General features: G+C 53.6%; 1 protein-coding gene across 1 annotated transcript in view; it reads left to right on the top strand.

Annotated features, from left to right (window-relative positions):
- Positions 1-475: 475 nt before the first annotated feature.
- The window catches only part of LOC122383156 (casein kinase I-like), a gene marked incomplete at its 3' end in the record, with an annotated part of 41,740 nt that continues 20,861 nt past the window's right edge, over positions 476-21,354 (top strand). Inside the window, exons 1-3 of the mRNA XM_043369321.1 lie at positions 476-649; positions 5,203-5,682; positions 7,634-7,703. Of these exons, the coding sequence (XP_043225256.1) occupies positions 5,434-5,682; positions 7,634-7,703 (319 nt within the window). The remainder of the gene's footprint in view (positions 650-5,202; positions 5,683-7,633; positions 7,704-21,354) is intronic.

The raw sequence follows: 21,354 nt of genomic DNA, 5'->3' as shown, positions 1-21,354 counted from the left end.
TTCACCCAAAACATGAAATTTAAAGACATGTTCATACCACTATATTACAAAAAGAAGGGAAAATATGGCATATGACGTCTTGTGATTTTTTTATGTCTAGCGTCCTGGTCTAGCGTCAAGCTGATCTAAGCAACTTTTCATGAGTGATTGAGAAACGTGATTCGTCATAAAGCAGCTTAAAACTCTATTTTGGGGAAAATGTTTAAAAGCGTCGTTCATACGTCAAACGAAACTTCTCTATTTGGAATATTTTTTCCTTTTTCAGTTTGTAAAATCTGGAATCACATCACCAAGAAAATAGTACTATACTTCTTAACATTTCTTTGTGTGACGGCTAGCTCAGTCTTATTAAAATTATTATATTTCATTTAAGAAATATGATGGCATCCATAAGAACTTGATAATGAGCTGTTGCCATGACATGCGTCTTAAATATTTCGCGGTCGGTAAGCCTCCGCTACGGCAGGGCAACAGCTGAACAGTTGCGAAGTAGTCCGCGCCCCGGAAGGTCGTGGACCTGCGCGGGGTACCGGTGAAAGGTGGATTGTGTTGATAGGTTGTGTATGATTTTAGTGATGAGTTTTTAACTCTGAGTTTAAACTGAAGCATTGCAGTGACTGGTGGAGTCTGCATGTTCCGTCCTGTTCAGGTACTACCAGCTATCACTAGGCCTTTCAATGATTCTAGTAGCATCATAGCAGTTAGCACCTCCTAGTGGAATTCAGGTACCTTCATGACATTTTCCACTCTTAATTCGTATCCCAATGAGCTGGGAGCTTGTAGCTGAAAATATGCCATTTATTCCAATGGGAGGTGCAGAATTGTGATGCACCCTCGGAAACTAGGTACGTTTCAGCCCTTAGGTTTAAAAGGCCAAAATTTGAGTTTGACCTGCCATGTGATAATAATGAAACCTGCATGAAAAATCAGCTGATTCTTAACTGAGCCCAATGTTTTCTGCATTAATGGCTAGTTTTTCACAGTAACAATTTCCTTTAGTCTAAACCCCCTCATTCTAAATTTAATAGAACAAGTCCAGTAGTCGTGTCAGTGTAGCACATAGGCGGCGGAACGGGGAGGGCACCAGGGCACCGTGCCCCCTTTGATTTTAGCATTTTAACATTAGCCCTATGGCCGCTGCATGGAAAGAATAGGACCAAAAGTCGGCAGTGCCCCCCCCCCCCCTTAACTGAAGGTGTTCCGCTACTGGTATAGCAGATGTCACGCTTGCTTTTTGCAACCAAGGACAGGCGCTATACCCAGAGATGCTTTCTAATCAAACTTAACCAAACCTGACCTAACCTTACCTACAACCTACAACCTATCACCTAAATCCAAAGGTATTAGTATATATTAGGTCCGAGTGGACAATTGTGACGCTGTTGATGCAAATATGTAACAGCAAAAATTTAGGTTTTAGGTTAGGTTAGGTTGTAGGTTTGTAGGTTTTAGGTTTTAGGTTGGTAGGTTTGTAGGTTAGGTTAGGTTAGGCTAGGTTGTAGGTTTGTAGGTTGTAGGTTGGTAGGTTGTAGGTAAATAGGTAAGGTTAGGTCCAGTGCTGGAAATGAGGCCGCTTTCTGGTCCCGGCGTTTTATTCTCCGGGTGGGCTAGTCCCGTCCAGTGTTAAGCCTTTCAGGACCCACTCAGGGTCGCGGTTGTTTTCGCCGCTCGGCCCATTCAAGATGCAAAGTTAATAGTCGTACGAAGCTTATTTAGGGCCAGCCAAACCAGCCTAGTCTGGAGTTACTGTTAAATGTATGCATATAGATGAAAGAAAAAGGTTTTGTACAATCGATTAAGTTCGAAGTTGTATATTCAGAGGCCCCAAATAAACTTCGTGTGACTATCAACTTTGCATCTCGAATGGGCCGAGCGGCGAAAACAACCGCGGTTCTGAGAGGGTCCCGAAAGGCAAAGCGCTAGACGGGGTTAACCCATCCGGAGAATAAAACGCCGGGACCAGAAAGCGGCCTCATTTCCAGCACTGGTTAGGTCAGGTTTGATTATGTTTTTTCTTTTATTTCCAAGACATATAAGCATCATTTTTGGATTCAGGATGTCAAGTAATGTAAGAATATGAAAACTTTATCTTTTAACAGTCACTCAGACTCAGTATATACTTTTGCCAAACCAAAACCTACAACCTACAACCTACAACCTAACCTACAGTGCCTCTCCTTGGTTGCAAAAAAAAGTGTGATGCGTGCTTTACTACTACCAGAAGTCCTCAATGTCCACATGCTGGTAATATGGTATGATACAATAATGTAGTTATAATCACGTTATAATCAATTTGATGTAAACCATCATATACATGAGCTATAACTGTAGTAGTTTTCCTTTTAACTGGCTAATCAACATGCAAAATTTGTGCAAACTTACATGTATATGTATTGTTTGTCAAGCCCCCGTTTGATCAAAGGGACAATATCAGTCATTTTCTCTCCCCTCAGTATCTCAATTGTACCAAGTTTTGTTCTTGTTGATGCTAGAATCAAAACTTAACCTCTTACAGAGTTTGCTTTGATAACACTGCATCAAATAAGGGAGCACAACCATGGAGTATTTCTTCTGAACTTGGAGAACCACTTTCTGGGGAGCCTGCTCCTGGCAATCTACAGATTCCAATGCCAGTCTCAGTCACCCCACCTTTGTGGCTCTGCTTTGCACCCTGTTAATATGTTTCTGGTTGTTCTCTCCTGGCAGGAGGGCTCCCTGCTAGGCTTGCATACTTCAGGTGGGGCTCCACCATTGTCTGGTACAACAGCAGCTGTGGCTAAATAATCAGTAGATGACAGATGGCAGACAGGATGCAATGTATGAATTCTTGCAGGCTGCTGCTGCTTCTTGCTCTTGAGACTTCAGCTGACAGTTCATGTGGATTCTGACTCCTGAGGGCTGAGGTCTTAGTACTTTAATCTGGACCAGGCTGTGAGTATCTTCCACACTAGCATGGATATAATTGGTATTGTGCTGTAGTGGATGCAGAACCCATGGCTATATTGTATTATTATTATTATTTTTTTTTTTAGGGTAAGCTGCCAGCAGTCTGTCTAACCACTTTGCAAGAACACTCTAAAGTCGCCAGGAGGGTGTGGTGCCTGTCACCCTGATCGACACTCCTGTCAATATTGGGAGTCGTTTCACCTGAAAACAAACATTGAAATGTATATGAATCATTTTTATCTCAGGCTAGCATTGACCATTCAGGTCACTGAAGGTGATCTTAGGTCAAATTTTGCAAATCCCCAACAGAGATTAATGATATCCGCGCCTTTGCTAAAAGAAGAAAAACTAAGAGCTAGTAGGGTGGCACGATTTAATATTGGATAATTCAAATGAGAATCATTTGAAATTGAAAATGCTCAGGATGGTCGGGCAGGTGCTGTGTCGTCCAATAACCATTCCAGTCCGATGCCTCAGCCGAAGGGTCGGTCCCATGTTGCCGGCCTCGTGCTCACTGCATATTCATGTGGTGTCCAGTCCGGTTATTTATTGTTCCGTGCTATGTGGGCGATCGGTATTCACGTGTTTCATCGTCTTACCAATGTCGGCATGCTTGGTAAGCGGATAGTGATGGTTAATTGGCGAGTTTTCTGCCACGCGGGTTTTACCCGAGCAGCACCGGCCTGGCAGTTTTTCGGTAAACGGTCTATCGCCCCACCCCGATCGCGCGGCGACTGGGCTCTGAGTGGGCGTGCGACCCGGCGACGGCCGAGCGGGGTGCCGGGCGGCCGCGGTCGGCCTTGGAGGTGTCCACCATGTGACTCAGCGCTGCGCCGTCCAGCGACCCTCACCACGCCGGCCGGTCTGCAGCCGTGTCGGCTCCGCCGAGTGGGGGCCGCTCTATCCGTCCGCCGCTGCTTCGTCTGTCCGTGGGGCGTGGGCTTCACACTGTGCGTGGTATACAGCCACAGGTTTACTGTTTCGGCCGTAGATATGTTCCGCTGGTGTTTCCCTCGCGGCTTTCCGTTCCCTTGTATTCCGCCGCCTGCCCCTTGCCGACCCATGTATTCCTCGTTCTTTTTCCCATTTCTCCGCCCACTCCCATGTCTCCTCTCCTGATTGTCCTTATGTCGTCTTTCCTATTGGCACCATGCTGTCTCCTATGTTCTCTAGCATTCAATCTCCGTGCCCTCTACCCACAACCGCTGCCCTTTCCTCCTTTCCCCATTCGTCCCCACCCCGCGACTGCTCTGGGACGTACGGTAGCGTGTCTGGGCTGCCGCTCGGCTATCCCAGTCGGCACCCGTTGATCGGTTTGTACCGCTCGCCGGGCCGGAGTGGCGGCACGCCCTCGTGATAACCAGTAAATTGCGGCGCTTTGCATTCCGTGACCGCCAACGGCCCTGGGCCGACGCAGTCAGAAGGTAGACTGCATTGCAGGAAACACGAGGTAGTGCTGCCGCTAGCCCTCTGATCTGCCGGCGCTCGGCCGCTGCGTTGGGCTTTTGCTGTAAGGGATGCAGACAGAGGTAGAGCCAGTAAGGAGTCGTTACTCGTTACCATCACTATCTGTGGCTCTCTAATCATATAGGCGCTGGACGGTCTTCATGATACAGCTGTCTGATGGACGAGAACTCGATCTATCGGTCGAGGATAATGGCCTCGTATCGTTCCTAGTCTGGCCATGTCCGATGCTAACGCGGGCGTGACCCACCAGCCTCTCTGCATCAAGAGCAATGCTGGGATGTGAGGGGACTGACCAGTAGCGGTAGTGGGCGGGCCCGTACCCGCTGACGAAATGGCTATTTCACTGGAGTGTGACAGTGGTGCTGGTCTATTTCGGCTGGCGGCGGTCTGCGTAGCGGCCTGTGGTCGATCCACGCGAGGTCGCCTGATGCAACGGTATTAATCTCTGCGACGGGATAAAGAATGACCTGTCGGGAGATATTGACGTTTTGGCAGCAGATTGTGACCATCCTGCCGTTTTGTTCCAGTTAGCCAGTCCCATCCTTCCCCGCTCCGATCTTCTCGTGTCGTGCCCCAGATCTTTGGATGGGTTGGTATCAGTAACCGACGGCTGAAATTTAACTGGCGCACGCTGCTGTGACGCTGAGTTTCAGTTGACATTATTACCCAATGCACACACGCAAAGGCGTTAGTACTGAAAAGTGTGTTTGACATTCGCTGTGTCATATCTCATCAGGCGCTCGAGTCTCGTATGTAATGTGTCTGACGTTCGTCTCTGTCCTGTTTCAGCGGGTGTCCGAGCCTCGTGCCGCTCCGTTCGTGGCGTGTGAGCGGCCATCGGCGTCCTCCGTCCGCCGCCGGCTGGGCCCGGGCGGCGCACCGATGCGACCGAGCACAGAGCCGGCCGCCGGCCCCCGCGGCCGCCACTAGCTACCACCCAGTGACGCGCCGCTCGACAAAGTGTCGCACTTCGGCATCGCCGCCTCCCGATACTTTAGTGCCAGTGCCCAGTCGCGCACCATGCAGAAGCGCGACAGCAAGGAGAAGGCGTCGGCCGAGCCGACGGCGCGGCACTCTGCCTCGCGGCCGGCCGGCGCGGCGCGCACCAACGTGCACAGCACGGGCACGCGCCAGGCCGGCTCCGGCGGCTCCGGCGTGCTGATGGTCGGACCCAACTTCCGCGTCGGCAAGAAGATCGGGAGCGGCAACTTTGGCGAGCTGCGGCTCGGCAAGAACATCTACAACAACGAGCACGTCGCTATCAAACTGGTAAGTCGGGCACTGCTGATTGCTGCCGGAGCAGTCTGCTTTGACGTCATTAGATTGTTGATATGCGATCTGGGGCGGATAGTGGCGGCCAGGCTGGGTTGATGATGGATGTGAGATGTTGCACTTGTTTGTTGTGTTGTCAGCTGATATTTACAGCTGTTTGACCCGAGCCAAGTCTCTTTCTGTCGGTCGAACATACGCTGACAAGTGCCACGCTACGTCTGACTCAGTGTGGCCGTTACTGGCGTCTGTTCGATCGATTATCGCACCTTGGTGTGAAGTATCGTAAAACGTTCGCCAGTCCTGATCTACGAGGCGCTATCCGTACACCGGAGGTCTCGCACCACGGTGTCGAGATCTGTCGGATCCTCGAATCCCCTTCGTTTTGCTGTGTTTTGTAATTATGCTATTTGTCCTATGTGACGGGTATTGTAATGTATCTCAGTTGCCGCGTGATGAAGCGCAGAAAGGTTTATGCCGCCCTGAGGTGGTGGGGCTCTCTGGGACCGCGTGACTCTCATGGGGCCGTGTCATTTTCTTTGCCGTGTGCCCTGATCTCTAGGGTCCGAATTACGGACATTTTCTGGTCTGTGCTGCTTGCCGGGGCCCTTTGACTGCCTATAGCTGTATGGTTTTGGTTTCTTGTCACTGGGGCTGTGTCACTCTGAAGCCACGTGGCTCCGAAATGTTATGCTCGTGCCACCCTATAAGGTCGTGCCGCTCTGGAGCCGCGCCGCTCCGGGACCTTGTGGCTCGCCCAGGTCGTGATCACCTCGCGTCGGGCCACCGCGCCTCTCCGATGCACCGGAAGCGGGCCTGACCGCGCTCTCTCAGTTCGCTGACCTCTGTGAGACGCGTGATCCCACCCCGCCCTCTCCCCGCCCCCGCCCTGATCCGTACGGCCGTCCGCGATATGGTGGCTGTATATTGTATAAACAGTGGCTTTCAGTTCAGCCGGGTTTGGTGATGGCTGACGGAGGTTTTGTGCTCTGTGTGATGTCGTGTGGGTTGTCCTGAACTATACCCCCTCTCCTCTCGCTTCTTTTCCCTCTCCTCTCCCTTCCTGTAAGCGTTATGGGGGGGGGGGGGTAATCCTGACAAAGTTACGTGTTCCTAGTGCAAAGTACATACATCACAGTTGGCGTGCCCTATCTGTCACGTTTCATGTGAACTATTACGTAGGTTATTTTTGCGGGGTCTGCACGTCATGTCCGTACATTTACAAACGTAGTTATGTCCCTCCTGCGTTTGTTTGATCGTGGCTGGTGGTATGTATTTAGGGGTAAATGTGGACTGAAATCGTGCTTGGTTTACTCCGTCGTGCTCTCATATGTTATACTTTTCTTTTTAAACATGTATTTGATCATAGTGATGTGATTGTCTCGAGACTGGTATAGCCATGGAGAAGTGGAATGACTAGGTACTAACTTTCCTCTGTTCTATAAGAACTAGCACACGTGACTCGTTTCTATCATTTTTTCTACATCGCTTTTATTGTTGTTTGTTAAAGTCTTGTTTTGCTTTGGTATTTAGCGTTGTGTCACATGGCTTATTTACCTGTAAAAATCGTCTTTCGTTATTTTTCATTAGCTGCTGACAGCCATGCGTCATCCTTATTTTGATTCTGAACTTGATACAATAAGCTATATGAGTGTTCATTGCGATAGACTTTGTAGTCTGTAAGCACGTATTTTCGGAACACTCTGTTATCAATGACGTAATGCTTACAGGCTGCTATCTCTACGTCCCTGACTTATAAACTGTCACTGATTGATATACTTGTTCTTGTGACAATGATTTCGAACTTAGCTCAGCACCAACTCCTATCGTGTTCGCTAGACTAACCATAACAAGCCTGTCCTGATCGCCACACAAGCTCTCTCCATCTCAATAAGTACACATGACCTCTCATGACCTCTACTTGACCTGATCGGGCCCGGGCGTGTTACAGGAGCCCATGAAGTCGAAGGCTCCTCAGCTTCACCTAGAGTACAGATTCTACCGTCAACTGGGCACCCACGGTAAGCGATGCTCCTGCCTGTCTTATTTTATTGTCCCGTGTCTCGCTGTGTCTCTCTTCTGACCACGTGTGTGTAATGCGCTGACCGAGAGTTGTGAGCTGGTGTTCGTCAGAGCTGGACTTGATGTGATTGTGGTGGTACGGTACGGGAGTGATAGTGGGCTGTTGATTATGAGGTATGTGTTCGAGATTGGCTGTAGTTGTTCGAATTGCGAGTGGGTGTGTTGAGACGTTGTTGTACAGAAGACTGTTGCTTTGCTGTGTGGTGGAGTAACCGGAGAGATGTATTTGCGATGTGCGTTTGGGGTAGATAGGGGACGGTTCTGCTACCTTTTGAGGGCTGATTGGCCAAAGCGGTTATCGGGGTTCAGTACTTTTACTGGTGGAGTTATACTGTCCCGGTTGGAGTGATGAAACATGGCGCACGGAAACATTATGTTGAGTTCTTCTCCATGCCGAAGAAGTTGGCAAGCGTGAGCGTAAATGAGTTACTGCTGTGCGACATTTCCCTTTACGCTGAAGCTGCAAATGTTTAGAAGTAACGCACGAGTGATACCAATTCGCTGAGCACGTACCACGTTCGACAGATAAAATAATCGTCGTGTCAGCTGCGGCGCGTCCTTGGCAGCGTGACACTTATGACGACGGCTCCTCAGTGGCCGGAACGCTTCGGTTCTGTCTGACCGGAATCCGGGACGTCAGCGGTTTTGTCTCCGGGCTGGCATCGGCCGACGGCGCGTCCCACCGACGGTGGACAGACAGCGTCTCCGCCCACCGGCCGCTCTGAGGAGCCCGCTATGGCGGTCGGCCACGCCCCATGGTCGGTCCGATGGTCCCAACGGCGTGGTGTCCCGTCCCACCGCCCACCGGCGTCCCATCGTCCGCCCACTAGCGTCCCACCACCCAGCGGTCGGCCCCGGCCGACGTGAACCGTTCATCAGCTGATCCCACCGGTCCGGCAGCGCGGCGCGGCGGTCGGATTCAGGAGTGAGGAGAGATGCTGCAGCTCCACCCTTCCCGTTCCATCCCGGGTCGGCCCGTTAGCCACCTCCTCTCCTCTCCAGTACCAGCTGACGGTTGATGCCGGGCGCCAGTCCACTGGGCGAGTCGCCGAGTGGACCACCTGGCCCCGTTCGTGCCGGTGAGATTGACCGTGAGCCGGACACGGCTACGGTGCCTGGCCGCAGGTTTGTCCCACCCCACCGGACCGGTTCTGTGCCAGCGGCTGTTTGTTTCGCGCTGCAGCCGGAGACACCGCGCGGTTTCTCCTGTGTGGCTTTTGTTCCGCGTAACGCCGCAGCGCTGGGAGCTGTGGGGGTGGAGGTGGCAGCGGTGACGGTGGTAGACTGGTGGCTGGGTCGGCCGTTGTTTGGCTGGTTCTCGGGCCATTTAAGGTCATTGGGTCGCGTCGGCGCACAGTCGTCCAAGAAAGCCAAATGAGATGGTCAGATGACGTCTATGTTGTCTGAAATCGGCCATGATTGGCGATCGTGCAGAGATAGAAATTCATCTAAAAAGGCATGGAGACACGAATTACTAAAGTCACCTCAGAGATATGCCTTTTCACCCTCAGGCGCTATGATTGAGGTCTACCTGTGTCAATATGTTTCTCATTACTTTGTGGTTGGTCATACTTTGTTAAAGTGCATGACTCATTTGGAAGCCGGTCGTCTGCGTTGGCGTGTGTCGGGGTGCGACGTTTCCTTATTGTGGTAATGTCACTGTCCGTCACCCGTCTCCTTCAGCACGCACCCTGTCGCCCCTCCGTCCGTCCGTCGCCGTCCCACTCCCGACGGTCGATGTCGGCCCGGGACCCTAGAAGGAGGCCGCGCTCGCTCGATACGCCCGCCCGCCCGCCCGGGGGCATCCTCGATGCGTGACAGCGCCGGTTCCTTAGCCCGCTGGGTGTATCTGATATCGTGACCAGAGTCCGGAAATATTCACAGCGCTTCCCACGATCCAATAGTGCTGGAGCTCTCTCCGTCTCGCTTCTCTCTCATCCCATCTATCTTACTGGATGGGTTTTCCTCGCTTATCTCACGGCCTCTATCTCCATTTTTCTGTTTTACCCTCGGATAAGCACAATGCCTTCCAAATCTCTTCTCTCGACTTATCACTCCTGCATAGGTTTAAGAGGCTTGAGCGCAGGGCGCGGTTCATAAATTGTTGTTTATGGATTCTCTCGCAGTCGTTGATAAAGTAAACAACGATAAGTAGCGGGCTCGCCTTGGCTGCGGTAGAGCTCCGCCCCAGCTCCGTCGGCTGAGCTTCCTCGAGTGTGGTCCTGACCAATGGCGACGCAGCGGTATCACGTCATATACCTAACCAGTCCGAACCAGATTTTCAGCGAAACAGATATTCTGCTGACAGAAAAAGTGGGTATTAGCAAAGGTTAAGGTTTTCTGACATCCGACTGGCTTTTCGGTGCATGTTAGTTCGTGACCGTTCTGGCTGGTTGAAAAATTGTGGTCTTCACTCCTGCCATTTTAAGCTTTCTCGGAGTTCATGATGTTTATTTTCCATCAGAGTTTAAAAAACAGCAACATTGGCTTCCGCCTTCCATCATGTGATTTGTGGTTTTCTTAGCATCCACTTTTGCTTTCTTATCACTTTCTCACTGTCTACTTACTAGTTCTTGGAAGAAGAACTTCATAGGTAGTTTTTTATATACTTATCTGTCATGTTCCGCATTGGACCGCAGCTTGACCGCCTGTCGTGTGCTTTGACGTTTCCCAGCACTCCGAAGCCTCTCCGGCTCTTTCTCGACTTCCGGTCCCTCCTGACCTCCCATTACCTGAGGAGCCTCTGTATTGTTTCTCTAGACCTCTTTTCCTCCGTACCCTATCAATTGGCCGGTCGGTATCCGTTTCCCTCCCCGCGCGGCCCTGGCTTCGACCGGCCCATTTGACCGGCTGTTCAATACTCTGACTCCGCTGACACCCCCTGCCCTCGAGCTCCGCCCCGAGTCCGTGACCTCTCTATGACCTGTATCTGTGACAGAGGATAACGGAGCGTCCCCTGTGCTGGGGTCAATCTTATGGATGATAGGACAGACAGGTGCTGAGTGTGGCGATATCCTTTGAGCCGGAGATGCTAAACTACAACGTCTCGACGCTGTATTCCAAGTGGATTCGGCCATCCGGGTTCGATTCCCGGGCAATGCACGTGGCATTGCCGCTACCTGACCGCTTGGAACAGCGTGAGAGTTCCGGTTAGCGCCTTGGTCCACTGGATGTGGTGCTTAACCCAAACCAACCTGTATTCCAAGTGGCCTATTTTTTCGACTGGCGTTAGTGCGCGATCCTGCAGTGTGTACAGTGGGTCTATTTAAGATCTCCAGAGCCACCACGTGGCGCTACGGTCGGGGTAGGGCGAGTCCAAATCCCGAGGGAAGTGAGGTCACCGGTCATTGTGGGGGAAGGAGGGAGGGGGAGTGACGCGGTATCACGGCCCATGGGGCGTGCGTAGCGCCGGGAGTGGGCCGCCCAGGGCCGCCCGCCACTGCGCCGAGGCTGAGGGGAGGGGATGATGGTTGCGGGTGCGTTCACTCCGGTATGGTGGTATCCTGTTCATGTGGAAGCAGCAAGAATGCGACTAAAGGGAATCATTATCTCAAACAAACGGGCAAGCCAGAGGCAGCGTCAGTTCCAGCCAAAATGTTGAACAATGATAGGTAATTGAAATCTAGGACGCATTCATAGCATGCAATTATTCAGTCTATAGTTGCATGATGCTTTTCATGATGCATGATGAGGCTGTTCTAAACTGTTATTTGAGTTAGATATTTTTCATTTGGCACGTTCAGTTTTGGTGGGTTTTATCGGGCCGAACAGAATCAGAAAAGAAAGATGATTTGAAATGGCTCCAGAAAATGTCCAAAAATATTTTCTTAAAAATGAAACTTTGCTAAACATTTATAAGCGATAATTTTGACTTTTTGAGAGGATATTGGGGAAAGATATTGGGGAAAGATGGCATCGTGTTTATCTGTGTTGCAGTAGAAGGAAAGGTTTTGGTTCGTGTCGAGATAAAACCAGACCCGGGAGTGGGCCTCGAACTCACGACATCGCATTCAGCTCACAGGTTACCCAACCTCAACCCTACGAGCACCTATCGCCGCAGCTTGCTCAGTGTTTCGGCTAGCTTTCAGTTCGGCCAAAGTGTCTGCCGTCTGTCAATGTCACGAGGCGAAACCGCAAAGTAAATGTCCGTCCCGGTAGCTCGGTCGGTAGAGCGTTGGACTCCATTTGCCATGTGGTGAGAGCGCACGTCCCGGTTGCAAAAGTCCGGGTTCGAAACGCGACGTGTGTTTGACGTTTTTGAGCCTCCAGACGGGTATGGTTGTGGTTGGTGGCAGGCCGCTGCCAGGCGAAGTCAGTGAGGGGACCGGCCGTGCGCGGCTATGTGCGCACGTTAAAATTTGGACTCTATAGAGTAAAATTTGGAGAGCGCACGTTAAACTCCATAGAGCGCACGTTAAAATTTGGGCTCTATAGAGTCCAAATTTTAATGTGCGCACATAGCCGCGCAATTCTGCCATAAACCAGGAATTGCTTGATCGGAAGGTAGAGAGCAGGGTCAACGCAACAAGCTCAGCTTAGCGGGGACTCTGTCCTTGTGATTCCTTTCATTCAAAAGGTTCGGGCCAAATTTAATATTAAAAAAGGGGGAGCCGAACCAGGTTGGGCCGGGTTGAACCCGATTGGGCCGGTGTCTTACACGCAATCATGGTCAGACAAAACAGAGGCTAATTTCGGGTCAAATATTTTTATTTACTGATCTTATTGTTTTAGCTTACACGTATATTAACTTTTAGCTTTTTTTAACTCGAGACTTCATGCGCAAAAATGTGGCATTCGTCTACTTTTCCTTAGGTTCTGCTAGCGACTTGATTTGACCTTAAAGGCCCATCTTACCAGTAAAAAAGTCACCTGCGTGATAAATATTTGCCAAAGGGCGCTCTACGCAAGAAACGCAAGCCGGTCAAAAAAAAAGAACTGGCGAGCGATACGATCTTTCTATTGCTTGAATTATATTCAATGAAAATTTCAGGAGACATAAATAATATTAATCCTTATAGCTACTGGGCGCCCGGAGCATTCCCTAGCATTGCATTGCCAACTGCATTACCAACATCACATTTGCATTACTTTGGGTTCATCATAGTTGACAGTAGATGAACCGGCCGGCCCATGCCTCATTATCCTTTCCTTCCAAGCAGCCGACTGCCAAGCTAACCGGCCGCCCGGCCCACCACCGCGATATGGAACAACGCTGGAGTGCGCCATTTGCCTGCGGCAGTGCCCCACCGCGCCGGGGCTGTTTGACAGGTCACCCGCACCGTGACCTGGCCACCCGCCCCGCCCACCCCCTCCCCCTCGCCCCTCCTCACCTCCCCACCGGGCTCAGCTCGGTAGTGACCTCTCCTTGACTCTCACATGGACTCGACTGAGGCTCAACGCCATCTAGTTTCGTCTGGAGATCCTTACTAGATCCACTGTACTCGTATTTGAAACTGGATTGAAGATAGTGTCCCTGCTCGCTTCTGAGCTGGACTTGGTATAACGCTCCCTATTTCTTCGAAGGCGGTCATTCCGGCGGGCAGTATGGGAACTATCAACCGACCGCGCTGCGTCGATCCGTTACTGCGTCAGAATTCCCGAACTCATCCCTCGTAACGACGTTACTGCTGTTGGCCGGAACTTGGCCGATCAGAGCGCAGACAAGCTGATCTGGCTGAGGAATGTTGATGGAGACGGCTGTTCGGCGATGGCTGACTGTTCCTGGGGAAGCCAGTTTATCGCCTTCTGACTAATCCCGCAGCGGAAGGGCGTGTTTTGACGCTGAGCTTCTTCCAGGCAGCAGGCCGGATCCGAGTATCGCCCGGACGTGCAATGTTTGGCTCTGCCGTTCTGAGAAAGACCGTCTATCGTGTCTCCCCCACAACACCCTCCCCTTATGCACGCACGCACTTGCGTGCACAATTGCGCTTGTGTTATCCGTAATCCGTATTATTTCATCTGCAGCTAAAATCCTCCAGTGTTCAGTCTCCAGGCTATACATGAAGTCTGCAGCCAAGCCTGCTTGGACGGTATACCGGCTCGCGACCGGCGCGAGCAGCCGAGCGGCCGAGCGGGCCACGCGGCGCCGCCTGAGCCGCGGAGCCGGCCGGCAATCAGCTGACTGCTCGGCCCAGCTGATCGAGGTGCCTGAGGCAGGGCGGCGGCGGCGGCGACGGCGGCCAGCGACCTTGTGGCGCCGGCCGGCGCGGCGATGGCGGCGGATCTTCCTACGGCATGGGCCGCATCGCCACCGGTATTTCGGAGGGCCGGCCGGCGGGCTGGGGCGGCGCCAGACTCACTGGTTTGGCCCGACTGGAGCGTTAGGATGAATCCATAGCAGTGATGTCACCTGAAGTTCACCTCTCGTCACCGGTTGTCCCCATGTGGGTGACGCCGTCGGCCACAGCTGTCTTTGTTTGTTGGTGACGTTGAAGTGTCTCGTAACTCCCAGCCACCCCAGTGGCGGTGACAGCCGCTTCGCTGAACGACCATGTCGCATGCTGCTCGCCCCTAACCGAACGCCGGTGGGGAACGACGCAGCGGCGGCGTGGCAGCAAATACCGCATGAGACGTGCCTGTCGTTTCCGCGAACAGGGCTCACGAATCAATAGTGGGAACTGCTGGCAGCTGACGTCAGACACGGCTGATGTTGGTCTGTGTCAGACTGACGAGTCTGACGTGTTTGTTGTGACGTCGGGCAACTCGCTAGCCGTCTGTTCTCCAGTAGATGGGTGCCACCCCGCGGCTCTCTGGAGGGCTCATAGCGCTGAGCGATGGCCTACCGGGCGGCGGGCGGCCGGGCTGTGGTCGCCACCGCTCGGCCCGGCTTTTCAGTCGGCCATGACGCCTTTCAGTTCAGTCCTGGCGACGATTTATCTCCGGAGAAGTGGCGCCTGAGTGGCTGTCAGAAAAGCCAGAGTATTTCTCCCACCGCGGCTGTGCTCCCCATGGAAAGCTCTCCTCGCTCTATTCCCACCATCAACTTCCGCCACCCTTTCAGTTTCCCCGTTGCCCACCGCTCACTGTCTCTGGCTGTATCGCTCCAAACCCTCTGTCCCGTGCCGAGAGCTCTGTTTCTCATGCCGCCCGAGCTGACGAAATGGCCGCTCCACTGCCGTGTGCTATGAGCCGATGAGCGCCGCCGGCCGACGAGTCGTCGCTCGGAGCCGAGCGGTTTTGGCAGCCGCTCACGGCAGACGAGGAGCTAACGAGTGCTGTGTTGATGTCGGCTTTGATTTAGGTGCCGGCCACCGTGGCGAGATGCCCGCCTTCCTACCCGCCGGCTCCCTCCCTGGTGTCAGCCGCTCGACATGCTAGATATGCCAAACTGTACGCTCTGTGGAGCTTTGTGTAAGACGGCGTGGGGCTGTGAGAGGGATCTGCGCGCGAATGGGGCTTCTGTTACGACTCTCGGAATGGAAAGCAGGATGCGGCGCCGTTGTGGCTCCTTCAGCGGGCGCCCTGTCAGAGCCAGTATGCAGATGCGTTCCGCACCGCCGGCCGGCGCCGGTGTATCGATTTTAGGCGGTGTGCCGGGCGTCGCCGCTTCATTTATCGCTCGGTTGAGGGTGGTGGGGTTCACTCGGTAACAAGGTGCACTGCGGTATGTGGGCTTGGACGGCTGTGCAAGGACGGGGGAGGGATGGGGGGGGGGAGGGGGCAGTCTAAGCACTGGCCAGCGACGGCGGCCGGTCGAACTGCACTTCGCGTGTAGACGGGCGCTTCGAAGCCTCGCTGGGCCGCTCGGACACAGGGTCGAATGTTCGAGCTCACCATCGAGCGTTGGGGGCTGGTGCGACGTTAGCCCGACTAGCCGAACGGGCTGGCTGGTAGACCCCGGGCCCCGGGCCGGCGTCATCCATCCAGGTTGTCAGCCGGGCTAACTGCCATGTTGTGGGGCTGCGGACGGCTGCGCCGGCTGTTTGGCTGGCCAGGTAACGGCTGGTGAGCCGCCCGGGGACGACTCCCGGCCATCCATCCGAGCGACAGGGCCGGCGCTGTGTCTGCTCGGCCGGCGCTGTCTCTGCTCGGCCGGAGCCATCCGTCAGCCCTCCGTAGACGGCCGACCGGTGTTGACAATACCCGCCAGCCGAGCGGCATTCCGCCGCCGCCGACGGGCCGACTTCGCCCGGGGCCAGTCGGCGGCGCCTGTAAATATTTGTGGCCGCCGCCGCTCTCAATCCGGCGAACGGGGCCGCCGCGCCCGCGGCCGCCGCCTCTCAGAATTCGACGGCTGTGCTGGCGTGGAAAGGCGTCCAAAATAGGCCGCCGACTGCTGATATATGGCTACCGAACCCGGTGGTAGGCGGCCGCGCTGTGAAGACCCCCTCTGCGACGGCCGCGACGACTGCCAAGAGCCCAACCACGTATCGCGCCGAGCGGTACTTCCCGGAACCGAGAGCTGCAACATACCGACCTGAATGGCTCAACGTCCCATGCCGCACCTGTCAGAACAGGGCGGGGCCTGTGTTGGGCAGGCAGGGGTGGGAAACGAAACCACTTACTTTGCCGCGCTGTGAACTGAAAGCAGCAGCGCAGTTCGGAGCCCGCTGCGTCGTTGAACTCTGGCGAACTTCGGGTTTCGGCCGCTGAGACGTGACCTTTGAAATAGACTACTCCCTGACTTGTGACGCAGACAGCACGGATCGAGTATTGACCGGTAGCCTGTTTGGTCAGTGTCTGCTGTCTCGGCCACTGTCTAATACACCGGCCCTTCGATCGCTGTCTCGGCATACACCTGCTCTCCCGACCCATGTCCGCTACCTGGCTCGTGTCTGCTATCCGGTGTCCAGATCCGTGCCCGTCATCCCGGATCCGTGTGATATTGTTGGTCTCCGTGCGTGAAAATATGTCATGTTTACTGGCATGTGACTCGGTAGTCGGTAGCTTTAAATTTTAATAGCTTTTAATGTTATCAGAAAGAAAATCAGTCCGTTTAAATTTGTCAGTAAAAAAGTCAGTGTCAGTCAGTAAAAAATTGTGTGCCACGCCGAGACCGAAAACTGTTCTTAACCATTATTATGAATGCGATTAAATTGTAAATGCGTGGAGAAGCTTTCGTGTTTAACCCTATTAGTGGCAGGGGGGTTGTTTTCATCCTGCCCTCAGGTTTTTCGGGAATATCTCCGAAACCGCTGAAGCTACGATGCTGAAATTTTCTGACTTTTCCTAAAACTAAATTGGGCACATTCCCTGAAAATTTCAAGTTCATAACTTTACCAGGGGCGGCTCCAGAGCACTGGGAATTGGGGGGTCCTATTCGTGAAGCGAGTCATTTGGGCGAAGATCACGATGCTGATGTATTATAACTGTATGCACCAGTTTTACGAACAGTGAATGAAAGGTATCATGTGATAACATATACAAAGTTATTGTGCATCCTCTTTTGACACGTTTTTGCTATAATAGGCGGATCCAGGCGTCCAAAAAGGGGGGGGGGGTTCATACTGAAATGTACAGTACCATTTGATGAGCGGTTTCGTAGTAGTTACATTGTCAGAAAGCGATCAAATGCACCATACCATGTATTTGTGAACACTTACAAGCGATGTTTTCCCCTAAAATCATAGGCGCGTCCAGGTGCTGAATATTGGGGAATAATTAGTAATTACATCTTTATCCGCCTATGATTTTTGAAAATGCATATTTTTAGGATCCATGTGAATTCCTGGTTCATTCTCTATCGATCGGCAAAAGTTGCGTTAAGATTGGTTCAGAAACCTGGCCGTGATAAACAGTCTAAAATGTGTCTGCAATTTGCCCGTTTTTACCCCCCTCTACCCCCCTATTGACATTTTTTAATTTTTATTTTTTAGAAATGCAGATCACGTTGAGCGAAATCGAATGCCGTTTGAATTTTGAAAATCGGCCCGTTAGATCTCGAGATATCAGGGGGGGGGGTCGTAAACAGCCCTCCCCCCCTGCCACTAATAGGGGTAGCCAGGAGCCTGCCACTAATAGGGTTAAAAATAACGAGTTGTAGTTCGGCGGTGGCAACATCCGTGTACGCTACCTGCCATTTCGCTCCTTGTTTGCGTTCACGATCCCGAATTCTCGCTCACCATCCGGCCGCTTGCCAGCTATTCCTACGTGATTCCTAGTTCCTCCTGTATCCGTTCTCCCAGTTGCGGCCGTACCCGCCGCTGACATGGCATCCTGCGTCTTCCGGGCTGTTCGTCTTCATTTGCCGTCTCGTGTCGTCGACCCGCGGCGGCTGCCGATGTATCGACTGTTGTCGACCCCCCCCCCCCCCCGCCCCCCTCTACCCGTCCCCCCGCGGCGACCCGTTCGCAGCCGGCGGCATGGGCGACGGAAATGAATTACGGCCGCCTGCTTGGAACGGTTTGACAAGCAATTCAACTGAAAAATAGGTGACCCTTTGTGCTGAAGGTGAAGGTGAAGGGTGACCATTAGCGAAATACTGGCTGCCGCTCTGTCTCCTACAGTTGGCAACTTTGTGTGCATCCAGACCAGGTATTTTAAATTTGTTTGACTTTTCGTGCTTATGGGAATTGATGTTAATTCAGAAAGCTCCATTCAGTGAATGGAAACATTGATACATTTTATTTGACAGTCGTTTTTCCTATCCCCATGATGGTTGGCCCACTTTGCCCAACCTAAACAACTGTAAACATTATCTGCATACACGGCGTGTCACCGACCGCATCGGTGGAATGAATAACTGAGCGGTGATGACGTCACTGCGGTCAGCCGCCGCTGTCTGATGTCCGGGCCGATACCGCCGTCGGGAACCCGTGACGTCAGCGGCCACACGTGACGTCACCTGGCGACACGCGATACACAGCAAGACGCTGCAGACGGCTCCGGGCCGACTGCGCCTGGTCATCTCCGGTTGACCCCGGCCACCCCTGTCCGCTGTCATGTCGGCCGTTTGTTGCATTGTGAGCGGCTGCTGCTGGCCACTCACAGTACGAGCGAGCGGTTCTTGCACGGAACAGGCCTGCGCGCCGCCGCCGCCGGCTGTGACAGTGTTGGCGAGCTGCTAGGCTACGGCCGGGGCGCCGCGGCCGCCTCGCCGTTTGGCACGCCCACCTGGCTCGCTGACGGACGAGCCGACTGGCCGACCGGCTGCTTTATCGCTTCCGTGGCTCGTCCTTTAGCGCTTATGGATGGCGCGAGCCCGGTGGCGCGTGGATTGGCGCTCGGTGGCGCCTTTCCTGCGGATATGATGTGATCTGGCCGCGAGGGCTGACTGGGGGCTTTCTCAGATGAGTGACTCCCGTCCGCCGGGCAAATGTCAACTGCCAGGCGGCTGTGCGCTGTTGCAAGTGTCAATGGTGGGAATGGTTTAAACTGAGCTCGACCATACAGCGCACGCCAGCGCGAACAGTCTGCCGCCCGAGCGCTACTGTTGACCGTCCCTCGCGGGCGGGACCGCCGCTGGCGCCCTGCCGCGCCTGCCGCGCGGCGCGCGCCAGCGCCGGCTGGGCGGCGCTCGACCACGCGGCACGGACCGGCTCATTTTCGGCGCGTCCCAGCTCGTTCGTCCCGGCCCGGTGACACGCGCTCCTAGCTGCTCGAGCTGCTGGAGGTGGCGCCGGCCTGGCCGCAGCTGCTTCACTGGCTGAATGGCTGTGTTTATGCCACCGACTGGCAGTGAGGTGCTACACAATTGGAACAGTGTTTTAATTGTTATATTTTGCACCAGATTATGTGTAAAACAAATTTGAATGCTGATTATCTCATCAGGCATCAGCTGTTCAGTTTGTCACTTTAATTGAAATCTATGTACTTGATGTAGGGCGCGACATAGAGTACTATCCAATTTCGCTCCCAACAATTTTATTAGTGGACATCTTTTGTGCTGGCCTTGGTGTAGGTATTTTACCACATTCAAGTAGGCAATATCACGCGACAGTGTCATTGCTGTCGTGTATCAGTCTCGCATTCCACTGCTCTGCTCTTGACATGTTGAGGGATGCCAATTTTCCACCGGCCACCCACTGTCGGCAACGAACGGAGAGCCACATGGCCTGCTCTGGACGTTGTGTGCACTGCCGCCGTGCACCGGCCGCTGCACTGTGCACAAGTGTGCTGTGTGCAGTGTACAGTGTGCTCTCTGCAGTCATTGACCGCGCGGACCAACCCGTTGGTGAGATGACGGCAGATCATGCTGACTAGGAGACTGTCGGTGAAATGGCGTGGGTCTTCCATCGCTACAAATGGTAACGGTCCGGGATGAAGAGAGACGTTGGGTTTGCTCCGTCCCACAGCTTGTGGGGCTGGCTCGCCATGTGCTGAGGACAGATGCGGTGGCGAATAACGAGACCTCAGCACATGGCCTGACCCGACCTGCTGGTTCGGGGGGGGGGCGGATGTGGGTTGCGGCATGTGACTGTGCGTGACGCTGTGGTTTTCTGTTCGTGTTTTCCCTATGATCGAGTCCCTTCACCGTCCTGACCAAGATAGGCCTGGCTCGCCTGCACCTCACATTTGGTCGCCGACAGCATGGAATGATTTGCACCTCAGTCCTCAGTACACCATCCGCCGATGTGTTGAGAGCGGTTGGTGACGACCCATCAGAGATCGACCGGCGTGACCGTGACGGTCAGATGTCCCGCTGTGACGGCGTGACACCCGGGCGGGCCGGACGTGACCCAGCCGTCACGCGGCCGCCGTTCAGGGTCGCCGCTGTGCCGCGTGACGAATTCCGTTTTCCCGATGTGATTGGTTCATCATGCGCTGATGGCAAAAAACGTGGAGTTGTCACCGGGACCGTTTGTTCCCGGTCATTCCATTGTGTTACGGGCTAGCGGAATGTGGACGCGATGGATGGTTAACGCACTTATCCCTTCCCCCTACTTATCTCCATCCCAGTATAAGCCGCCTGGTATGGAACGGTCTGTGCCTGTCCGAACCTGCGCCGGTCATATTGCCGAGAAGGGATGCGGAGTGCGGACCTGTTTGGCAGGAGCTGACTCAGTGCCGATTCCAGCCTGCTCAGACACGTTTTTGGTAGGAGAGTGATTAGGGTTTTTGTTGCCGCCTTTGGCTGCCCGCTGTGTCACGGGACATAGAGGTCGGGAAATTCGCTTCCGCAGAATGTAAAATGTGACTCACACGTGCCTAAGGGTCTGGAGTCCTGGACTGTACAGTATATCTAAAAAGTATGTCCCCTGGTTTGGCTCTCCCACAGGAGGCGAATCGGTAACTTGGCTGAATCCCAGTTGCGGCACCCGGCCGCCAGGGTCGCTGCTGCGCGAGCGGCCTTGACCGCTCGCATGTCATTGGCAGTTCGGTCCCTCCCCATCTATACCGAGGTGGGGAGGGGAGAAGAGGGGAAGAGAGGGGAGGGAGCGGCATCCGCTCGGCACTGGGCGATACCTGGCTGACCCCGCGCTCCCTCGCTGACCTTTGTCCTGCCCCCAGGCGAAGACCGACTTCCTGGCCTGTAGCGGCCCAGCGGAAAACCGAGCTCGCGGGGCGCGACTCCATTGGCCCAATCTTATAAATGGAATGCTGTCGTATTCACGGCATTGGATAATATTAATATAGTGATACCAGCAGTGGATGTGGTAAAATGCAGTCCAAAACAAACGAAAGCACACGATTCGTGCATAATGCGCCCTC

This window comes from Amphibalanus amphitrite, unplaced genomic scaffold (genome assembly GCF_019059575.1).
Source record: "Amphibalanus amphitrite isolate SeventyFive unplaced genomic scaffold, NRLGWU_Aamphi_draft 000156F_arrow, whole genome shotgun sequence".
Classification (NCBI taxonomy): domain Eukaryota; kingdom Metazoa; phylum Arthropoda; class Thecostraca; order Balanomorpha; family Balanidae; genus Amphibalanus; species Amphibalanus amphitrite.
This window is presented reverse-complemented; position numbering and strand designations above follow the sequence as displayed.